This window comes from Mus musculus, chromosome 1, assembly GCF_000001635.26.
Source record: "Mus musculus strain C57BL/6J chromosome 1, GRCm38.p6 C57BL/6J".
NCBI lineage: Eukaryota > Metazoa > Chordata > Mammalia > Rodentia > Muridae > Mus > Mus musculus.
In genome coordinates, this window is record NC_000067.6 from 39,302,780 (window position 1) to 39,323,370 (window position 20,591).

The 20,591-nt window shown below is 46.1% G+C and overlaps 1 protein-coding gene and 1 pseudogene across 2 annotated transcripts in view; both read left to right on the top strand.

Moving 5' to 3' along the window:
• Positions 1 to 20,591, top strand: part of Npas2 (neuronal PAS domain protein 2) — a 169,539-nt gene that overhangs the window by 109,078 nt on the left and 39,870 nt on the right. For both annotated transcript variants that reach the window (XM_011238452.3, NM_008719.2), the window contains exons 6-7: positions 9,062 to 9,182; positions 10,176 to 10,289. In XM_011238452.3, coding sequence (XP_011236754.1) covers positions 9,062 to 9,182; positions 10,176 to 10,289 — 235 coding nt within the window. The remainder of the gene's footprint in view (positions 1 to 9,061; positions 9,183 to 10,175; positions 10,290 to 20,591) is intronic.
• Gm3617 (predicted gene 3617) lies at positions 12,085 to 12,707 on the top strand (annotated as a pseudogene).

Here is a 20,591-nt window from a genome sequence, read left to right on the forward strand (position 1 = left end):
TTTTCCTCATTTACATTTCCAATGCTATCCCAAAAGTCCCCCATACCCTCCCCCCCACTCCCCTACCCACCCACTCCCACTTTTTGGCCCTGACGTTCCCCTGTACTGGGGCATATAAAGTTTGCAAGTCTAATGGGCCTCTCTTTCCAGTGATGGCCGACTAGGCCATCTTTTGATACATATGCAGCTAGAGTCAAGAGCTCAGGGGTACTGGTTAGTTCATAATGTTGTTCCACCTATAGGGTTGCAGATCCCTTTAGCTTCTTGGGTACTTTCTCTAGCTTGGACAAGAGGTTTTAAGAGCAGGAATTTTGCTAGTTCCATGAGCATTTAGCTATTTCTTCTGGAAATCATTCCCTACTGCTTCCAACTTTCAGCTGAGGAAAGCCGCCCAGGGCAGTGAGGGCAGCACAGGGGTGGAAACAGGTGCTCCTATGTTGAACCCAAGACAGCCACCAGGGGCCCAGCCAATGAGGGCAGAACAGGGACGAAACAGGTGCTCCTATGTTGAACCCACTTCACTCCAGTGTGTTCCTGGTGCTAAGGTTTTAGGTTGCAGCTTGGGAATTCTTTTGTTTGTTTTTAATTTCCCTACTTTCTGGCAAGAGGCCTGGATCTGTCTGCAGAGTGTTCGATGTTTGCAGAGGCCCTGTGGTGGTGGCCTTTCTTCAGGGTTTCAGTCTGAGAACTTCCACCTGTTCAACTGTCAGGAGCACACACTTACTGAGCACCCACTTGCTGTATGCTAAGTATTGATATCTGTCAAGCATTTGCAACGGTCTCTTGCTATCCTTACTGATCCTTACATTAATGCCATGAAGGTCAATACCCCTGAGCACAGATGAGAAAAACCACAGTACAAAAAAGTCAAGTATAGACGAAGAGTATGCAGGCATCCAGGGGTGGGACTGTAGGCGTAAACTGGGATGATAGCTCCAGAAAGTCAGAGGTGTGACTGTGGTGTGAACTAGAGTGGTGGCTCCTGAAAGTCAGAGGTTTGACTGTGGTGTGAATGGCTCCAGGCAGCCAGGGATGTAACTGTGGTGTGAACTGGGAGTCATGGCTCCAGGCAGCCAGGGGTGTGATTGTGGTGTGAACTAGGGTGATGGTTTCAGACAGCCAGGGGTGTGACTGTGGTATGAACCGGGTAGCCATGGCTTCAAGACAGCCAGAGGTTTGACTGTGATATGAACTGGGTAATGACTCCAGAGCCAGGTGTTTAGCCACTACTCAGAACTCCCCAGAGGACAGGCTGTGGTGAGTGTCATTCTTCAGAGTTGGACATTGAGAAGAAGCATGGCTGGCTGGGGACAACCAGGTCAAGGGACAGGAAACCAGAGGTCCCAACAGCAGAGCCCTGCCATGCCAAGGTTGAATCCCAGAGTCACCTCTGTGGCTGAGATGAAGAAAAATCCATCAGAATTCTGCCCAAGAGCCAGTGAGCTTAAAGCTCTGTTTCCTGCTTCTTCATGAGATAAAGTTCCTGATATATTTTCATACAGCAATTTCCTGATGAAACATCAAACTTATCGTGGCAGAGGAAAAAAGAAGGAAGGAAGGAAGGAAGGAAGGAAGGAAGGAAGGAAGGAAGGATTTAGATGAATGTTTTAGTGGTGTTGATATCAAAATACTTGGCCTTTCTTGATGTCTAGAATGAACACAGGCTATCGAAGCAGAGATGGAAGGGTGTGTGCATGTGTGTGTGTCTATGTGTGTTTCTGTGTGTGCGTGTGTGTGTCTGTGTGTGGTGTGTTATGCATGTGCGTGCATCTGTGTGTATGTCTGTGTGTGTGCATGTAAGTGCATGTGCGTGTCTTTGTGTGTCTATGTGGGTCTGTGGTGTGTGCATGTGCGTGTGTGTGTCTATGTGTCTCTCTGTGTGTGGATGTGCATGTGTGTGCCTATGTGTGTCAGGGTGTATGTGGTATGTGTGTTTGCGTGTGTGTCTGTGTGTGTACACATGCACACATTTCTGGGAACCCAGGTCTACTGGTAGCTTCTGTGGTGGAATGGCAGACGTTCAGGAGGGTTGTTGCTGGGAAAGCAACTGAGGTTAGCAGCTAGAACAGACCTGAGACCACAGCAGGTCCATCTGCTGCTCTCTCGCCGTGTCCCACCTCTGCCTGGAGACAACTGTCTTCCTAAGTTTGAAAATAACTGCTTGCTTGTTCTTCTTTGCAGTTTTATTAATGCTGAATTGTTCACTGACCTATTATTTTGTAGAGGTTAAGAATTTCATACCCTAAATGTTCGGAACAGTGTTTTGATGTTGGATATCTCCCTTCCCCTGCCAACATTTTTGTTCATTTGCATGAATTGCCTTATGCCTCTGTATCTGCATAATGAAATACCTCGAGAAGGGACTCAAATCTAAACAAAACAGTACATCTATGCTCTGTACATACCTGGCATTCATAGCCCGAGGAAAGCCTTAGGAAGTGCTTTAAATCATTCCATGCATTACACCACGTTCCATGATATTTTCCTAAAAGTTTGGGGACTGGAGATACAACTCAGCAGTCAGGAGCCCTGGCTGCTCTTCCAGAAGACCTGGACTCGGTTCCTAGCACCCTCGTGGCAGCTCACAACCTTCTGCAATTCTAGTTCTAGGAGACCCAGTGTCTTTTGCTGGACTTGGTGGGCACTGAACATGTATGGTACACAGAAAATACTCATATACATAAAATATTTTTTTAATCTCAAGAGAATGACAAAGTTTCTGACTTTGGACTTTTGGATCAGAAATGTTCAAGCTGTGCTGTTTTTTTGCTCATCTGCATATAAGTGGGATCATAAAGGTAGATGTGAAGCCAATGAGGTGACCCAGCAGGTCACGGTGCTTGCCACACAAGCCTGATGACCTGACTTAGACGCCTGGGACCTGGGCATAGAGAGACTCTCTGTGTAGCACATGGCAGGCACTCTCGTCATGGTCTGATCATGGGTGTCAGGGAATATGTTTCAGTTACCTGTTATTCACCCCTTCCTGGTATAGTGGCGATGTCTGAACACAATATTTGGTACCTGGCACTAGATGGAAGAGGTTGCCAACAGGACATGAGTTATACATGCTGAGAACGCAGGGGAAGAGAACACTGACGCCCTAAGGGTGTGGGGTCACCCTTTTATACAGAGGAAGAAGTATGGTCAGAGGGGGGCTGGCTTCATAGTAACGAGATGGATGTATGCACCAGGATCCTAGTGAGCTTCTTTGAGTAATTCTAACTCTAGGAGATGGTGCCACATCCTCCACTCAGGAATGAGCAGGAACTGTGCCTGGTCTGTTAGCAAGAGGAGCTCACAGTTAGGCCTGTCCAGGCTTCCAAGTGCCAAGACTGCACATCGAGACTCACTCTGGAGCCTTTTAGCATAGGTGGCTACATTGTAAACACTCTCTCTCCACATGGCTTACCTTTCGACTTTAGGCTAGCTTGGCGTGCAGAGGTATCTTTCCTTTGAGTTAGCCACTTTTTTAATATTTAGCTCTTCTTTTCCTGAACTGTGGTCAAAGGGAATTCCTGTCTTCTGGGAGCCTGACTGTCTGGCATGAGCTTTATTCAAGTCTCAGCTAAATCTGAGTACCTCACACGTCTCTAGTTGGCTGTTCCCTTTGCCTAGGTCAAGGCCGTTAGGATTTCCCTGGACCTTTTGGCATCTCTTCTCAATATGAAACAACCCTGAGACCCCTCAAACTGTCTCCTTTACCTGTAACCAGTACACAGCTTCAGCTAGGACTGCCACAGCCCTTCAGGGACATCCTTGAGTTGATTCTCCACCTAGCCATCTTGAAATGCTTGGTGTACAGGCTCTTGACCAGATGCCATTGGACTAACGGTACTGTTCAAGCATGAGAGGTTTCCTGCCTTCACAGAAGTCTCAGCTCATCCTCAGACTTGAGATTTAACAGAGAGAGACCTGAGAACAACACACTGTGGAGCTCAGGGGAGGCCTTCCCAGGAAAGTTCCCAGGAAAGTTCCCAGGAAAGTTCCAAGTGGGGCCAACTCCTAGATAATCAGTCCAGGGTCTGTCAACGGTGGGGGAGAACCCCCCCTACTCCTGCCTCCCACAGGGAAGGAATGCTACTGAGGATCATTCAGACTGGACAACAACTGCGAAGGGGGCGCTCCCTCCCCCCCCCCACGCCCTGTAAGTGCTATTATTTTTAACAACAGAGCTCAGATCGTTCACGAAACAGTTCAACCGCAGATGTAATTTGCTCCTCCGTCAGCACTGGGGTTTAAAATTTCAAATGATCCCTGTCAATGGCAGTCTTGAACACTTGAAAATGGCATCATGGTAAAACAGGTGGCAAATGCACTTAAGATCCAAGAGCAGCACTGAGCTCTTCTTATGTACCGACCGACCAGAACCTCAGAACTTCCATGTGCCCCACTTAGCCTACCTCTAGCCATTCACCTCTGTTATGCACATCCATCTCTGTGCCCCCCAAAACCCCACGCAGTCTTCTGACCGTTGCTCTTCCTCATAAGGACCTAGGTGAAAGGGCCTTTCTCTTCACTCTGCTGCACCCACCCTGGGGGAAGGACTTAGATGAAACCCTTAAAGAAATGACTATGGAGTGACTTTGGGGTTTTAAGGAGTCTGAAATATCTTTAAGAAGAAAGGCTACTGTCATGTGTGAGCATTAGTCATATGCTAAAAATGCTAGCAGGAACTGGCTTAAAATAAAGTCATGAGCACCAGAGGGAAGATGGTGAAAGGCAAACAGAAATTATGCCCTGGGCTGGTAGGGGGGTCAGCAGAGTCTCCATAGAGGTGAGAACTCAGGCCTCCAGTAAAAGTTACATTCCTTTCCTAATTTCCAGTCAACCAGCAAAATGCTGACTCTAGGAGGAGGGAGGCTTTGCCTGTTGGAATCTGACATCCAGGAACCCTCAGACTGGAGTTTAGCAGTGAATTAAGTGTCTGGGCCCTGTTCCTCCTCTGTTCCCTTCCTGGCTTCTGTTCACAGTCTGAGCATCTCTAACCTGATTTTTTGGTGTCCTGCCCTCCAGATTGTTAGTGGGGTATGATTAAATTGCAAGATGCTTTTCAACTGATAACAGGGTGCAGTCCTGGTGAATCCATCTACAAGCTGCATGATAATTAAGTCAGGAATGCTTAAATGGACCTTGGATCAGCATCCTAAGACATTCTGGAGTTTGTGTCAGGAGTCTGGAATCTGTCGGGATTGTGAGTCTGAGCTGGACAATAGCTTCCTGCCACCATGTAACCTCTCTAAAGAGGAGTAGAGCACTTACTTCTGGGCCAGGAGAAGATCCAAACTGAAAATTCTAAGTGCAGTCTCTCCAGAATGTGAATCAACTTGAGGCCATTGACAAGTCAGACTGCCTGCTCTCATAGTCTCTCGGGGCCTTCCTGGCACACTGGTTCCTCCAGCTAGGACTCTGAAACCCTGGTCAGTCTTCTCTTTGCAGCCTCCTCTCCCATAGCTCCTGGCCCTCACTGATCCGACACTCTGACATGTGTGTGTGTGTGTGTGTGTGTGTGTGTGTGTGTGTGTGTGTGTGTGTACTTATTCCTGGAGTTCCCTTCCACTCCCAAACTCCATCCTTCTCTTGGGTTCCACCCAGTGAGTCCCTCTTCTGGATTGTTCCCGTAGAGGCTGCCTGCACCTTCTTTGAAATCAGCACTCATACTCAGGGTTCTCTGGGCACTTGTGTTTTTAATCTTCTCTCAAGAGGCTGGCCATCCAGCTGGTCCACATAGCATGCTGGAGATCAGGGACTCAGCACTGAACAGACTCTGAGCATCCTGTGGACACAGGGGAGGCAGAGAACACCGGTTTTGAAGGTGTATAAGCAAGAAAATATCACTTCAGTATTGTTGTATCTATATGCATCCCCAAGTATTGGTTCAGCACACCTAGCATTTATGGAGTGATTGCTGTATACCCTTTGGTATCTAGCAGTGTAGGCTAATGATATCATTTAGTCTTTACCCTTCCTCTTTCTTGCATTTGAGGAAAATGTAGCTTGTGAGGCAGGCAGGGCCAATGTATAAACCTTCTCTGGGACTCCTGTGAGCCTTGCTGTGACATAGAGGAGTACTGATAGCCCAGCAGAGGGGCTGTCCTCACAGGCCCATAAACCAGCAGCAACAGGATGGTATAGCAGTGTATCAGAGGTGGGGTACAGAGTGGGTCGTTAAGGAAAACATGATCAGGAGGGAAGCTGCAAGCTTGTGCATTTTTCACAAAGAAACATGTGGAATGGTCAGGCCAGAGGAAGGCCAGGGGAAGCTGACAGATGGGAGGAAGGGATGCTAGAACAATCCATCTGGGGACGGACAGAGGGCAGGTAAAGTGTGTGTGTGCGCACGCAGCTAGAAACCATAGTCAGTTGAGCCTCTGTTCCTAGGGCAGGGAAAATCCATGGGGCAGTTATAAGTATGTGATGACTGATATGATTAGGGCCCCTTTCGGCTGCTAGGGAGGTCAACTGGACAAGGACCAGCATTAGGGTGGGAAGCACATCATGTCCACGTTATTACTCAGGTAAGAGATAAAGGTGATGTGGACAGGGGTGAGAAATAATAATAATACAGGAGCAGAAGCAATGTAATGAGAGAATTACAGTGAATGAAACTAATTAGCCCACAGATACTGTCCTGGTTGATTGGGTTTTGTTTTTTGTTTGTTTGGCCACTCGACACAGCTAGAGTTGTCTGGGAAAGGGTACCTCAGTTGAGAAAATGCCTCCATCAGACTGGCCTGTAGGCAGATGTCAGGGAGTATTTTCTTGATTAATGATTTTTGGAAGAGGGCTCAGCTCACTCCAGGGTGGGGCCACCCCTGGGCAGGTGGCCCTGGGTACTATAAGGAAGCAGGCCGAACAAGCCAAGACGAGCAAGCCAGGAAGCAGCACCCCTCTGTGACCTCTGCTTCAGCTCCTGCCTCCCGATGCCTACCATGTTCAAGTTCCTGTCCTGACTTTCGATGAGCAACAGGGATGTGGAAGTGTAAGCCAAATAAACCATTTCCTCTCCGGCTTGACTCTGTTCGTGGTGTTTCATCACAGCAGTTAAAAACTCTAAGACAGAGACCGTCTGGGTGTGGTGGTGAAGGTGTCATGGGGAGAGAGGGATCTGAATGCCTCCTACCTGTGGGGTGTGCCTAGTGACCTGGTGACCAGTTGGCAATACCATTTGTAGAGATGAGAACCCTAGATGTGAAGAGGACATGATAGCATTAAGATGTCTGGATTATGACCTATGACTATGTGGTCTGGGGAATCTGAGTGGTTCGTGGAAGGTTCGGCCTGAGGACTTGAAAGAACGCTGGTGGGGATTCGAGCTTGAGAATCTATAAAGATGGTATAAAAGATACAGGACTGGATGTGTTTACTAAGGGGAAACGAGGAGGAGGGCGGCGGGGCATGCAGGTTTCCTGTCTTCACCGGGAGCTCCTGTCTTAGAGTTTGTATTGCTGTGATGAAACACCCATCTGGTCAAACTGCTGTGCCTCAGACACAGTGACCACCTCCTAAGAGTTCAGCATTCCACTTTGGCTGATGCCTTCTGTCACGGATCTAGACTATCCTTGCTTCCGGTTACGTCACCGGAAGTTTCGTGGGACTCAATTGTACCTACACTATATACAGTATTTGTTTTGTATTCCCACCATCTGAGCACTGGGTGGGGAGGGGGGGTTGGGAGGGGATGCAACTCCATCATTGAGAGACCTAGGAGAAATAAAGAGCAGCATTTGCCAGCCTAAAGGTCCAGAGAACTCCATGTTCTCTTCATGGCCACTTAAATAAGGGATTGGCCTCTCCCCATGGCTTCATGTTACCCTTGCTGTCTCTAGCCAGAAGACAGGAGTATTGGCAAACAGGGCTTACCGAGATGGGAGAGAAGTTGGTTCTTTGTGCACAGATCAGACTTAATACTTGAGTTTTTCCCTAAGCCCACCAACAGAAGCACACATGCATATGAGCAAGTGCAGAGCCCTCTGGCCTACAGACCCAACCAGCTGCAAGTTGGAAATATTTGAAATAAAGCATTGCCCATCCTGGTCATGTGCACACGCCTTTTCTACATCATTAGTCTCCAAATGATACAGCTCTGTATATATGTATATGCATATGTGTATGTGTATGCACATATATACATACATACATACATACATACATACATATTGCTCAGGCATTGTGAGGCTGTTAGAGATGATCTGAGTCTAGATCCTGTGAAAATACTGTACCACGGTGTCCACAGGAGAACCCTAAACAATCTCCCGGACATATTGAAGAGCATCTAAAACCCCTTTAACGGTTTTATTCTTCAACAGTTTGGTATACAATGTACTCTGGTCATTTTCACCTCCCATTACCCTTCTCATCTCACCTCCCTCCCACTCCCCTGGAGCCTTTTCTTCTAACCAATCTGCCTCCCCTTCTACGTTCATGACTTTTATGTCTTATTTTGTTTGGTATGACCCAGTGAGTTTTATCAAGGTTAACTATATGAGCATAGATTTAAAGGATCATGGATAACTTACCAGTGGCTTCACAAATGATTTCCCCCTCCCCAGCGACCATTCATCGCCAATCAGGGAGGAATGGAGCCTCCCAAGGCTCTTGGATGGAATGAGGATGCGAACAGGTCTTGGGGAGAGAACCAAGGCTGTTGTGAGTTTGTGAGTACCACAGCCGTGCCATGTCCAGGAGAGAGCCTCCCAAGCCTTTGACCACTTTGCCCCTTCCATCTCCTGGTCCCCTAGACCACTGAGAAGGTCAAGTATAGGCATCCCTGGGACTTTTACTTGTTAATCAATTTATTTTCAGCTGATTAAGCCCAAGGCCTTGGGCATTCTAAGCAAGTGCTCTCTCACTGAGCCACAGCCCCAACCCCTGTAAAACCCTTTTACATCGTGATTCTAAGGTGCAGAGGAAGAGTCCATGAAGGGTCTTCTCAGACCTCGTGGCCCTCGGCTTTCCTCTCTGAAGCAGCCCTGAGCTGCCAAGAACTCTGAGGCTCTGCCTTTGCTCTGAAGTTCACTCGGTCGAGCGCACGCCTTTTTCTCTTTATTTTCTCTTGCAGGCGGATGTCATGGATCAGAACTTGTTAAATTTCCTTCCAGAGCAAGAACATTCCGAAGTTTATAAAATCCTTTCTTCCCATATGCTTGTGACGGATTCCCCCTCCCCAGAATTCCTAAAATGTAAGTCCTCCCTCCTGGTGTTGTTATTGGATCTGAAGACAAGAATTTTGCTCTAGCTAGGGAAAGGAGGTCAGAATGAATTAAGAAGGAAGGACTAATTTTAAGGATAATTTTCCTCGTGACTCAGAACATTTCCAAGATCCTTTTGAGGTATATTTTAAGTTGAAGCTAAAACTGGAACTTGGAGCACGTACGACATTTTAGCTTTTATGTGGAAACGTTGAAAGTATAGCTTCAGAATAATAACATGTTTCATGTGTATGGCAAGAGATGCCTTTTTACATGAGAGTAATAAATAGGGCAAAATTCAGGGAGCAGGCTGCTGATCTTAGGGAACACTACAATGTAAAGTTTCTGTGGCAGCAGATAATCAACTGCTAATTGAATAATTAGGTTGGAAATCCATATTCTGTCCTCCTGCGGCTGTCTTCTGGTTATTTACTTGCATGTGCAATTTTTTGGAAGTTTGAGATTTATATCAAAATATTTGGCAACCTAGATAGAAGGCAGGCCTCGGTGTGTGCTCACCACGCGCCGCCTAACGAAGCATACGCAATGGCAGGCAGTAGCAAAGACGCTTGCATTTGCTCAAGCCTCAGTCCATTTCCATGCATAATTGGTCCCGTCGTACATCTGATTTCCCTTCAAAGCAAAGCAAAAAAGAGATTAAATTAAAGAGAGCGGCTCTATGCGAGCAGCTTTATTTTAGTACGCCATGTGAAAACAACCAGAACTAATCGATGCCGACATAACCAACCACAGACATCTGTGGGTAGATTGACTAATTGGGTCCAAGTATAGAATACGGAGTATGGATGAGCTGCAGGGAGAACGGCCTGGAGCTGCAAGGGTTAGAAGCCAGGTCTAACGGCCCGTCATACGGAGAAAACCACACAGGCCACGCGTGGAGCAAACCCTACAGGCGCAACTTGTTTAGTCTGGAGTCTGTGTAACCCTCCTCTCCCTTTCTCTTTTCTCCCTCTAACGACCCAGCTGACAACGATTTAGAGTTTTATTGCCATCTTCTCAGAGGCAGCTTGAACCCAAAGGAATTTCCAACTTACGAATATATAAAATTTGTAGGAAATTTTCGCTCTTACAACAATGGTAAGCTTTAATCGTCCTATTCTTTCAATGGTGTCTTTTATCATGCAAACGTGTACCTGAGGTCCCAAGAATTATTATTTCATGCCTGCGTTTGGATTTTTCCTGTTTCTGGGACCAACAGAGAGAGAGAGAGAGAGAGAGAGAGAGAGAGAGAGAGAGAGAGAGAGAGAGAGAGAGAGAGAGAGTATGTGTGTGTGTGTGTGTGTGTATGTGTCTGTGTGTGTGTGTCTGTTTGTGTTCACCAGTGCCCTCTCACATTCAAGAGTGCATCTTGTGCCAGTGTGCACACTCACCCTGAATTGTATGAGATCCATTCATTTGTTTTCGAGCTGATGAGATAATCTTGTGCAGTGAGGAATAGTTTAGTTAATAAGGACCAGGCTCAGCCTGCAGACTCTGCCAAACAGGCCTGTGCTGTGACACCCAGCTATGTCCCCTTTGCTCCCGGCATGTTTGTCTCCCCTGTACAGACTGCTGCAGGTCTGATGTAATAGGCCTGGCTCACAGGTCTTCACTCACTACCGTCCCTGTGCACACTTAGTAAGGAGGCTGCTTTACCATGAGCCAGGAATTCTGCATTGGAGAAATTATCACACAGAAGTCAGTTTGATTTTCAGAAACTGCCAAAACGGCTAGTTGCCCAACCTCTAACTGCAGAGACATGAGCTCTAACCTATACTTAAACACTCCTTCTTACTTGTGACCCATGCTAAATGGGAATACAGCTCTAATGCCAGACGTTTCAAAACCAGGTTCCTTTCTGGGTGAAGCACTGAAAGGCCCACTTCCTTATTTGCCATGGCCCTCAAACGCCACACAAAGTAGAAAAGCTAATATTTCCTAAAACAGCAAAGAAAAAAAAAAAGCAGAAGGTGCTGATGGGAACTGGGGGAGGAGGAGAAAAGGAGGGAATGATATCAGAAGAAAGTAGAGTGGGTGCTGAGCTGCAGAGAGGAGGAGGGCCTGTGGGAGGCACAGGGAACACAGAACAGCTCGAACTTCTGCTGCCTTAGTTACTACTGTTTGACTCGGGACCCACCTGGGGCTGTTCACTCCAGCCAGATTAGCCCAGGTTCCAATGGAGCAAGCCAACATTACAGCACCGCGTCCCAGTGCTGAGGCTAACTGGATTTTTTTTTTTCTTTCCACCCTAAATGATCCTTGGCTGCATGGTATTTGAATAAACACACATGCTTCATTTAAAAGGCTTCAAGGAGATGCTAAGTAGGGTAAACCTGCCAGCGTGATTTTCAGGTCCTTGTCCAGGGATTTTGCCTGGAGAGTATCCTCTATGGCTGGCTTGGCTCTTCAGGGGACCAGTCCATCCAGGGGAGGGAAGGCAATTCCTTCTTCTATGTGGGCCCCTAAGTCTGAATGAAGCCAAGGCCTGACCATGTCTGATCTGGCTAATCTGAAAAGCTTGGTCAAACTTCATGAGACAAAGTTAAGGAAGCCGTTACACAGCAGTAAGTGGTAGACAGCAGGCTGCCCGCCCAACTGAAGAAGTTGGCATCTGATGATAGGAAAGCCAACACCATGCCAACCCCAGAACAGCTAGATGCCGCAGCTTGTTAAAATGCAAATTCTTAGGCTTTGTTCAAAGATGCAAGTTCAAGGGGCCCAAGGCCCAGGACCATGAGGAGTGACTATAGGAGTCTTAAACATTGAGAATTCATTATTGTATCATTCCCTAGAGATCAATAGTGCTCCTTCCAATCAGCTCTATTGTTGACTATAAGGAAGGGGCTATTCAACGAAGGCATGAAATGTGCTGACTTGTTAAGAACTAAACCCACTCTTCCTGGAAGCAGCCAGAGGTCACCTGCCAAGATGGTTCGCTACTCTCTTGACCCAGAAAACCCCACAAAATCATGCAAATCAAGAGGTTCAAACCTTCGTGTTCACTTTAAGAACACTCGGGAAACTGCCCAGGCCATCAAGGGTATGCATATCAGCAGAGCCACCAAGTATCTGAAGGATGTCACTTTAAAGAAGCAATGTGTGCCATTCCGGTGTTATAATGGAGGAGTTGGTAGGTGCGCCCAGGCCAAACAGTGGGGCTGGACACAGGGTCAGTGGCCAAAAAAGAGTGCTGAATTTTTGCTGCACATGCTTAAAAATGCAGAGAGTAACGCTGAACTTAAGGGTTTAGACTTAGATTCTCTAGTCATTGAACACATCCTGGTGAACAAGGCACCTAGGATACGCCGACTAACCTACAGAGCTCATGGCGGGATTAACCCATACATGAGCTCCCCCTGCCACAGTGAGATGATCCTCACTGAGAAGGAACAGATCGTTCCAAAGCCAGAAGAGGAGGCTGCACAGAAGAAAAAGATATCCCAGAAGAAACTGAAGAAGCAAAAACTCATGGCCCGGGAATAAATTCAGCATAAAATAAATGCAGATAAAGTTAAAAAAGAAGAAGAAGAAGAAGAAGAAGAAGAAGAAGAAGAAGAAGAAGAAGAAGAAGAAGAAGAAGAAGAAGAAGAACTAAACCCAACTACCGTAGGATCCAGTCACCCCCACATCTTAGGGCACACCCAAAGGAACGAATGCAGGGATTGAAGAGGCATTTGAGCACATTCATAAAGAGTTGCAATGGCCAAAAGTTAGAAGCAGTCCCATTGTTCTTCAGTGGGTGAATGGATTAAAAGTGTGCAGTACCCTTACAGTGAATTGTCACAGCCTGTAAAAGGAGGGGAATTCTGGCATATGCTCAACATAGCGGAGCTTTGAGAATCATTGTGCTAAGTACAGTAAACCTGCCATCAAAGGGCAAGCATCGTGTGATTCCACTCAGATGCGGCACCTATCGTAATTAACTTCATAAGGATAAAGTGAAGGGCGTCTGTCCCGGGCTGGGGGAGGGGCCAGTGAGGAGTTGCCGAGTGGGTATCAGTTTCCATTTGGTAAGACCGAGTTCTAGGGACGGACGGTGCTATCAGTATACAGATGTGCTTGACACTACTTCTGCGTATATTTAAATGCAGTATGGGAACCGGGATGTTGCTCAGCAACATCCAAAAAGAAAAAAGGCTAGGTGGTAAACTTTATTCTAAACAGTGCTTTATCATAATATCTATAACATGTGGGACTGTTGGCCTTAATGGTAGCTGCTACAACCGCAGAATATCCTAAGCATCCAAAGGCACAGAGGGAAAGTCGCCCTGGCTCTCAGACTGAGAACTATGGCCGCTGCTCCCACATGGCCTTGCGTCAGCAGTGCGCATGCTCAGTTCAAAGACCACCCCTGTGAACTTGTATTTCTCTTACTAAAAAGCTTCCATACAGTGCTTTAAATCATCCCATTGTATAACATATCTTAGGAGGTTTCAAGGATGTAGGCGGGCTTCATTCTTACCTGAGCTGTATTTTTAGTTTTTTTGTTTTGTTTGATTTGGTTTGTTTTGGTTGATTGGTTGTTGTTTTGTTTGTTTGTTTTTCTTTTGTTTGTTGTAGCAAGGCTTAATTTTCACTTCAAGCTGAGACCGCGTTGGCTTGCTTGAAAGAGTGTGTGGAAATTATGTGTGACTTTTTAACACTGCTTTTTTTTTTTTTAACTGTTGCTGCTATAAACACGAAGCATCATCCAAAGCAAGAATGTTAAAAGCAAGAGCATAGTGTCCCTCTAGAGCATCTTATATGAGCTGAAGTTAGAAAGGCTAGATGTGGACAAGAGTCCCCAAGTGTACATAATGACTTGGCCTGAACGCAAAAGACCAGAAGTGAAATGAAGAGGTGACTACAGTTAGCTGAGAGACATAAATCTGATGTTGCTTATGTTCCTTTCCACCACAGCAGTGTGACTGGAGATAGCCCTAATGTACTGCTCATTTAAAGCTCTACAAGAGAGGACCTTAAGTGTTCTCTAACCACAAAGAAAGGATCAACATTTGAGGAGGTACCAACACTTGCCCTGGTTTGAATATTGTACAACATACCTGAAACATCACCTGGCTCCTTCTTACTATGTATAATTGTTAGGAGTCAACCTAAGAAATAAGGGCTAGGGTATAAGTCCATAATGATGCTCTCCAGCAGCATGCATTGTGCCCTGGGATTCCTTCTGAGCATGCGCAGAGAGGAGAGCGGCTAGCGCTGAATCAGCGAGAGCTTTTGGAGACCCTCCGGGTTTGTACATGAGGATCAAGTCTGCTTTCTTGTTGACTCTGGATAACACTTTGAGACTCCCCCAGCCTCTTAACCTTTGCTTTCTCGTGGGAGTTTTGGAACTCACCCGTTCACCTCTGTCTACCATCCCAGTTTACTGAGCAGTATAAACACTAGCAGTTGACCAAAGACTTGAGCAAAATGGAAATTTCCCTCTCCTTAATGTTTGCACGTGGTAGTCATTCCTTAGGAGAGATGGCCATTGGTCCCCATGTTCTAGGAAAAAGATATAAAACACTTCTTTATCCTATGTGTGTTTAACATGTTGGGAAATGGGACAAGAAATTGGTCATTTTAGAAGAGTTCTTGGCCTGTCTGGCAAGGGCTCCTGAAGGATCCAGAGTGGGCTAAGTGAGCATATGTCCCCACCAAGGACCCTGGCTAGCCGATAGCAGTGAGGTGGTCACTGTTCACAACAGCCCTGTCTTCCTCTGCTCTATGTGTTGATCATTTCCAGAACATGGCTAAAATAAAAAGACTCTATTTGAACTTTGTCTGTCATATAACAGATGTTTTCTACAAGGAGAGGCGAGGGGACATTCTTCTTTTGGGCAAACACACGTGGCCCTGTATTTTCACTTTTCTAATTAAATATGCAATCAGGAAGATCTTCTTGGGCTCCAGGTACCCAATGCCACATCCACTTCCCTACTGCTGCATGAGCAGAAAGACAACAGCTAGAGGAATCTCCAGAACACGATGAACATCTTTGCTTTAAGGGGCCATAAGAAGCAGGTCCTACTCCTAGCAGGTCTTTCCATGGAAGAAGAAAGCTGTCCTTGATTGGGTCCTCCCACAGCCTTGGACTTAAATGTGCATCTGGCTGAAATCCAGAACACAGCATTTCAAAAGTCACTGGTATGGTTCCAAATAGGTCACCCTCAGCAAACATTCCACCCTGGGCTTTCCAGAAACCACACACCAGAGTATAAAAGTTTCCTTGCCCTCATTTTGCCTAGTTGCTTCTAACCACAGCACCAGATTAAAGCGTTGGCAGAAGCCAGGGCCTTTCAGCTTCTAACTCTTGGATCCATGTGTTCCCAGGGATCTCTGTAGGTTGCCTGGCTTTGAGGTTGTTGCTTTTGTATCTGTTTCTCCCCAGTGCTAATTAGCTAAGGTGTCTTGGTATAAGAGATCAAGACGCAGTTACAGCAGAGCTCCCTGAATACAGAGGCAAGGGGTTGGAGACGTCTTATATGGAGTGTCTGGTGTAAGCATCACTGGCCTCTAAGAGCTGGCAGCAAAGTTTGTCCTCTTCTCAGCCAGGCAGCATGGACTCCTCCCTCAGTGGTGATCAGCTATCAGATTAGACAACAGCAGGGTTCAGATCGTGGCAAATAAGAAGCTATTTCCCAAGGCCGTGGTCTCACACCATCATCTCAGATCCATATTACAATGGAGCTATGTGGAATTTATAGGCACACATTTATCAACTACATCTTTCTGCTCCATCTCATCTGGGATTTGAGAAACTTCATGCGCAATGCGCAAGATGGTCTATAATTTTAACTGAAAGCATGTCAAAAATATCCAGACAGGATGAGGGCTGCAGGAGGAAGTTCACTTTCCTCAACATATGAAGAATTTACCCCTACCCACACTAACCCTCAGGAGGAAATCTTAACTCCGTTACCAAAGTCCTCTGGCCCTTTAAAAATCTCAGTGAATGCCAGAAAGTAGAAAAGATTTAAGTAAGACATACAGTTTCCCTTTAGTTCAGCAAACTGCCAACCTAGCCATTTCATAGAGGCTCTTATCTTGCTTGCCTTTATGCTAAGCAGACCTGGCAGGAATAAAAAGAAGCCAAGCATGATTCGAGCCACGTAGGCGGTACTCGGGTTAGGATGTGGCAGAGTAAGCATGCGACTGTCTCCCAAGAACGTTGCTATCTGGCTGTTCAGAACACACCCAACAGAGCATGCTGTAAACCCTGACATCTTGCTGTTCAAAACAGACCTAATAGAGCAAGCTGCAAAGAAGAAAACATGGAGTCTGAAATCACTTAGCACTTCATTAGTGGGAGACGATGCCTCATGAATGGACTGGAAAGTATTTACCTCTCAATGGCTCCACACCATAATTAAACACATAGTAATATCTGTCAAACTTAGAGCGTTAGGAACCTCCTTCTGCTGAGCCAATCTCACCTCTGACTGCTAAGCCACGTCTTTCTAGATATCCATCAGCATCGTCTCTCATTTGTTTCAAGAAATGCCTAGAAAGTTAGCTCTTACATTCTGTGTGGACTAGTCATATGCTTTCTTACAGACTTTGCAAATAGCATATCGCAGCTCATCCAAGGAGAGTGTTTAGCTGAGATGACTGAGCTGCTGGCCGAGTGGGACATGGTCAGGACATCTTTCTTCCTTCTTTACTGCTAACTAACATTCACTGCTAGGTCTGATCTCACCCCCATCCTTTCCTAAACCCCATGAGATAAGTTCCCTTCCACCTAAGATCCCCAGGCCATTCGTCCATTATTGCAACTCATCCTGTGTCCTTATCATGACTGATAGATACTATCTTAGAAAAGCTCAGAGCTTGGGAACCTTTGGACCAAACATTTAAGTCTGAAGACCTAAAGCTGTGTCACCCTTCAACTCTCCAGGTAGGATCCCCTGTTAGACACTTCCACTGTTTGTCAAACCTTAATGGTGATAGAGCATGGAATTCCCAGCCACCATCCTGCCCGGGCCTCCTTTGGAGCAGTGTTCATCCTTCAGTAGGTAGGGTAGTGAGCTAGCCTGAATGCCAACGACTTCCAGAACCCTCCAACAGTGGCAGAGTGGAGGAACTGTAAAGGACAATCAACCCTAGGATCCTCAAGTCTGTGTGCCAGTTACCAATGAAGATCAGAATGCTCCTTCCTGAACGGAGCCCTAAGCTCAGTTTGAGTGTGGAACAGACATCCTCCCTGAGGGAGTCATCCAGAAAACCTGAGAACCCGCTGGGTGTAGTAGGACCCCTGTGCAGCACTGGAGATGGGAAGCAAGACCCGGCTTCGTGTGGAAAGACCAGCTTCCCCAGCCTTTGGCAAGAAGAGCATCTGTTTTGAGTAAGCAAAATGGAGAGAGAGATAAACACTCCTCTATACCATGCGTGCCTCCAAGGTCTCTGGCCAACCGGAGAAAGCAGGGCTGTGCCGACAGTCAGTGGCAAATCCTTCTGAGATGTAAGGAAGCCAGTTGTAATTAGATGTATTTTTTTCTATTATTTAAACCTAAATAGGTAATTGAATCCTTAATTAAGGGGCTTTAAACTACCTTGGGATCTGAAGTGCCAGAGAGTTATTCTAAGTGCTAAGTATGACTGTGCAGCGTGTGTGTGTGTGTGTGTGTGTGTGTGTGTGTGTGTGTGTGTGTGTTGCCTCTGGAATACGTGAGAGCCTTATGCTTCAAGTAAAACATCATTTCACAGTTAACCAGCAGTGTGGGAAGGAGCTTCCTCTCCTGGGCCTCTACCCCCTCTCCACCTCTATTAAAATATTCACCCTGGGGGATGGCAAGATGGCTCAGCGGGTTAAGAGCACTGACAGCATTTCCGAAGGTCCTGAGTTCAAATCCCAGAAATCACATGGTGGCTCACAACCACCCGTAGTGAGACCTGACACCTTCTTCTGGTGCATCAGAAGTCAGCTACAGTGTACTTATGTATAATAATAAATGAATCTTTGGGCCAGAGCAAGCAGAGACTTGAGTGAGCTGGGCGGACCGAATTGAGTGGGGCCAACCAGAGTGAGCAGGGGTTGACCGGAAAAAGCAGAGGTCCTAAAAATTCAATCCCCAACAACCACATGAAGGCTCACAGCCATCTGTACAGCTACAGTGTACTCATATAAATAATTAAATAAATATATAAATAAATAAATCTTTAAAAACAAAAACAAAAAAAAAAAAACATTCACTCTGGTTCCTATCACTGTGGATCAGGTGCTCAGATGCCTCAGACTTTGGGTAGGGAAAGCTTGTTTGGAAAAACAGACACTCACTTTGGGGCCCAAGTGTAGGCTACCTGTAATGAAGGACCATCCTTGGCAAGGATTGACCGGGGAGGGGGGGCGGGGGGGGTAGGGAGCGGGTCAGATTTTTACCTTTGAAGCCTTTGAAGTTATAAAAGTGCAGATAAAACTGTTGGAAGGCGGGCTGGAGAGATGGCTCAGCAGTTAAGAGCATCGACTGTTCTTCCAGAGGTCATGAGTTCAAATCCCAGAATGGGACTCACAGCCATCTGTAATGAGATCAGACACCCTCTTCTGGTGTGTCTGAAGATAGCTACAGTGTACTTACATACAACAATAAATAAATCTTTGGGCCAGAATGAGCAGGGCTGGAGCGAGCAGAGGTCCTGAGTTCAATTCCCACCAACCACAAGATGGCTCACAACCATCTGTCCTGCTACCATGTACTCATATACATAAAATAAATAAATCTTTTAAAAAAAAAAAACTATTGGAAGGCAGCCAGGCCAAGTGGGAAGTACAAAATCCCACTGAATGTCCACCACGCCAGTCTCTGCTGCTCTTGAGGAAGGAACAACACATATTAGGTGGGGATTTCCCACTTCCCCATCTTCTGCCCCTTTCCACAGGAAATCAGGGAGAAGGTCCTTGCTGGCAGCTTGTGGGTTCAGTAGCTAAGGGGTAGCTCAAACCAGGTACATCAGTAGAGAGAGAAGGATGCCGCCTTAAGTCCCTAGTGGGTCCTCAGAAATTTGCTTCCAAGGTCTCAGTATCCCAAAAAGAGTCAAGAGAATTTTATGAGGTAATTATCTGGCAGGGTAATGTCTCTTCAATTCGAGCAGAGAGGATTTCACATCTGGGAAATTTTTAATGTCTTTTTTTTATTACACAGATGTTCACGTCTGCAGACCTTCCCTGTGTGGGATTGTCTTCCTTCCCCTTGATAAATCTCTTGGCTCACCCCACACAACAAGCCTACAACTGTCTTAAGCCAGCTCACGCCAGATGTGAGCTCTCTCGAGATCACTACTTGCCATTTTACGCACCTCATGTTTGTGTTTGGAAACATTTATTAGTATTTATGCAAGTGGATTCAGAGAATGAGTTTGGTAAAGTGAATTTATTCATGTCAGCGGAGAGCAGACCAAATTATAGGATCATTTGCAAACCTATAAATATAGAAAACAAAAAAAAAGTGATTGGAAAGCTAAACTATAATCCTGAGGATTTCATTTTAAACGCATTTGGTTTCCCGATGTTCCATATGCTTTTGGTTAAATTGGAAGGCATAATGATACTGAAATCTGTGAGTGTAGAAAGCACAGGTTAAATAGTCACTTGTCACTGTCCACTGGGGGGTTGTCCCCAGACACATTAGACACCAAAACCCATGGCTGGTTGGCCCCCTTATATAAAACAGTCTGATATTTTCATAGCACCCACACACCCCATATATTTTAAATCATCTCTAGATGACTTTCAGTGCCTAGCACCATGTAAATGCTACATGCTTTTATTCAATTCCTTGGGAAACAATGATGTTGAAAAGATGTGTTTGCGTGTGTGTGTGCATTCAATAAATATATAGTGGCTTTTTTCAGATATATGGGATCCATAGTTGGTCTATTTTCCAGATTCAGAAGTCACAGTTGTAAAGAGCCAACTGTAACCAGTCATAATTTTTAAAGAAGAGGTTGTATGGTCCTCTATTCTAGAAATCCTTGGACCTGGCGTATGGTTAGCCAGTGGAGCTCTGGAAAGTGCCCATGCCTAAATTATGTGATCTGGACAGAGCCCAAGTAGCCAAACCAGAGGTTCTAGGGGAGCCAGCCAGACATTGGAATTTGAGGATTCTGTGGATGTGCCAACTTGGTTATTTTCATATTTTACTGGGTTCTTTCCTCACCAAAGTCAATCAAGATAATAGAATTTTTCTGGCCCAGAATGGCAGTTAGTTCTCCACAGTCACCCTGAAGAAAGGTCTGGTGGCCTCCAGGAAGGACTTCACTGATGCCAAGTGGCATCTTAGGGGGTGCACTGGGAGTCCAGGGTAAACCTTTACTCCCTATGAACCTGGGTTCGTGCAAAGACCAGTGGGGCTCTCGTTCCAATAGCTTCTCTCTGAGCGACTTTTCCAGGCCTCAGTCTCCTCAAAGCTGCTTAATACATGG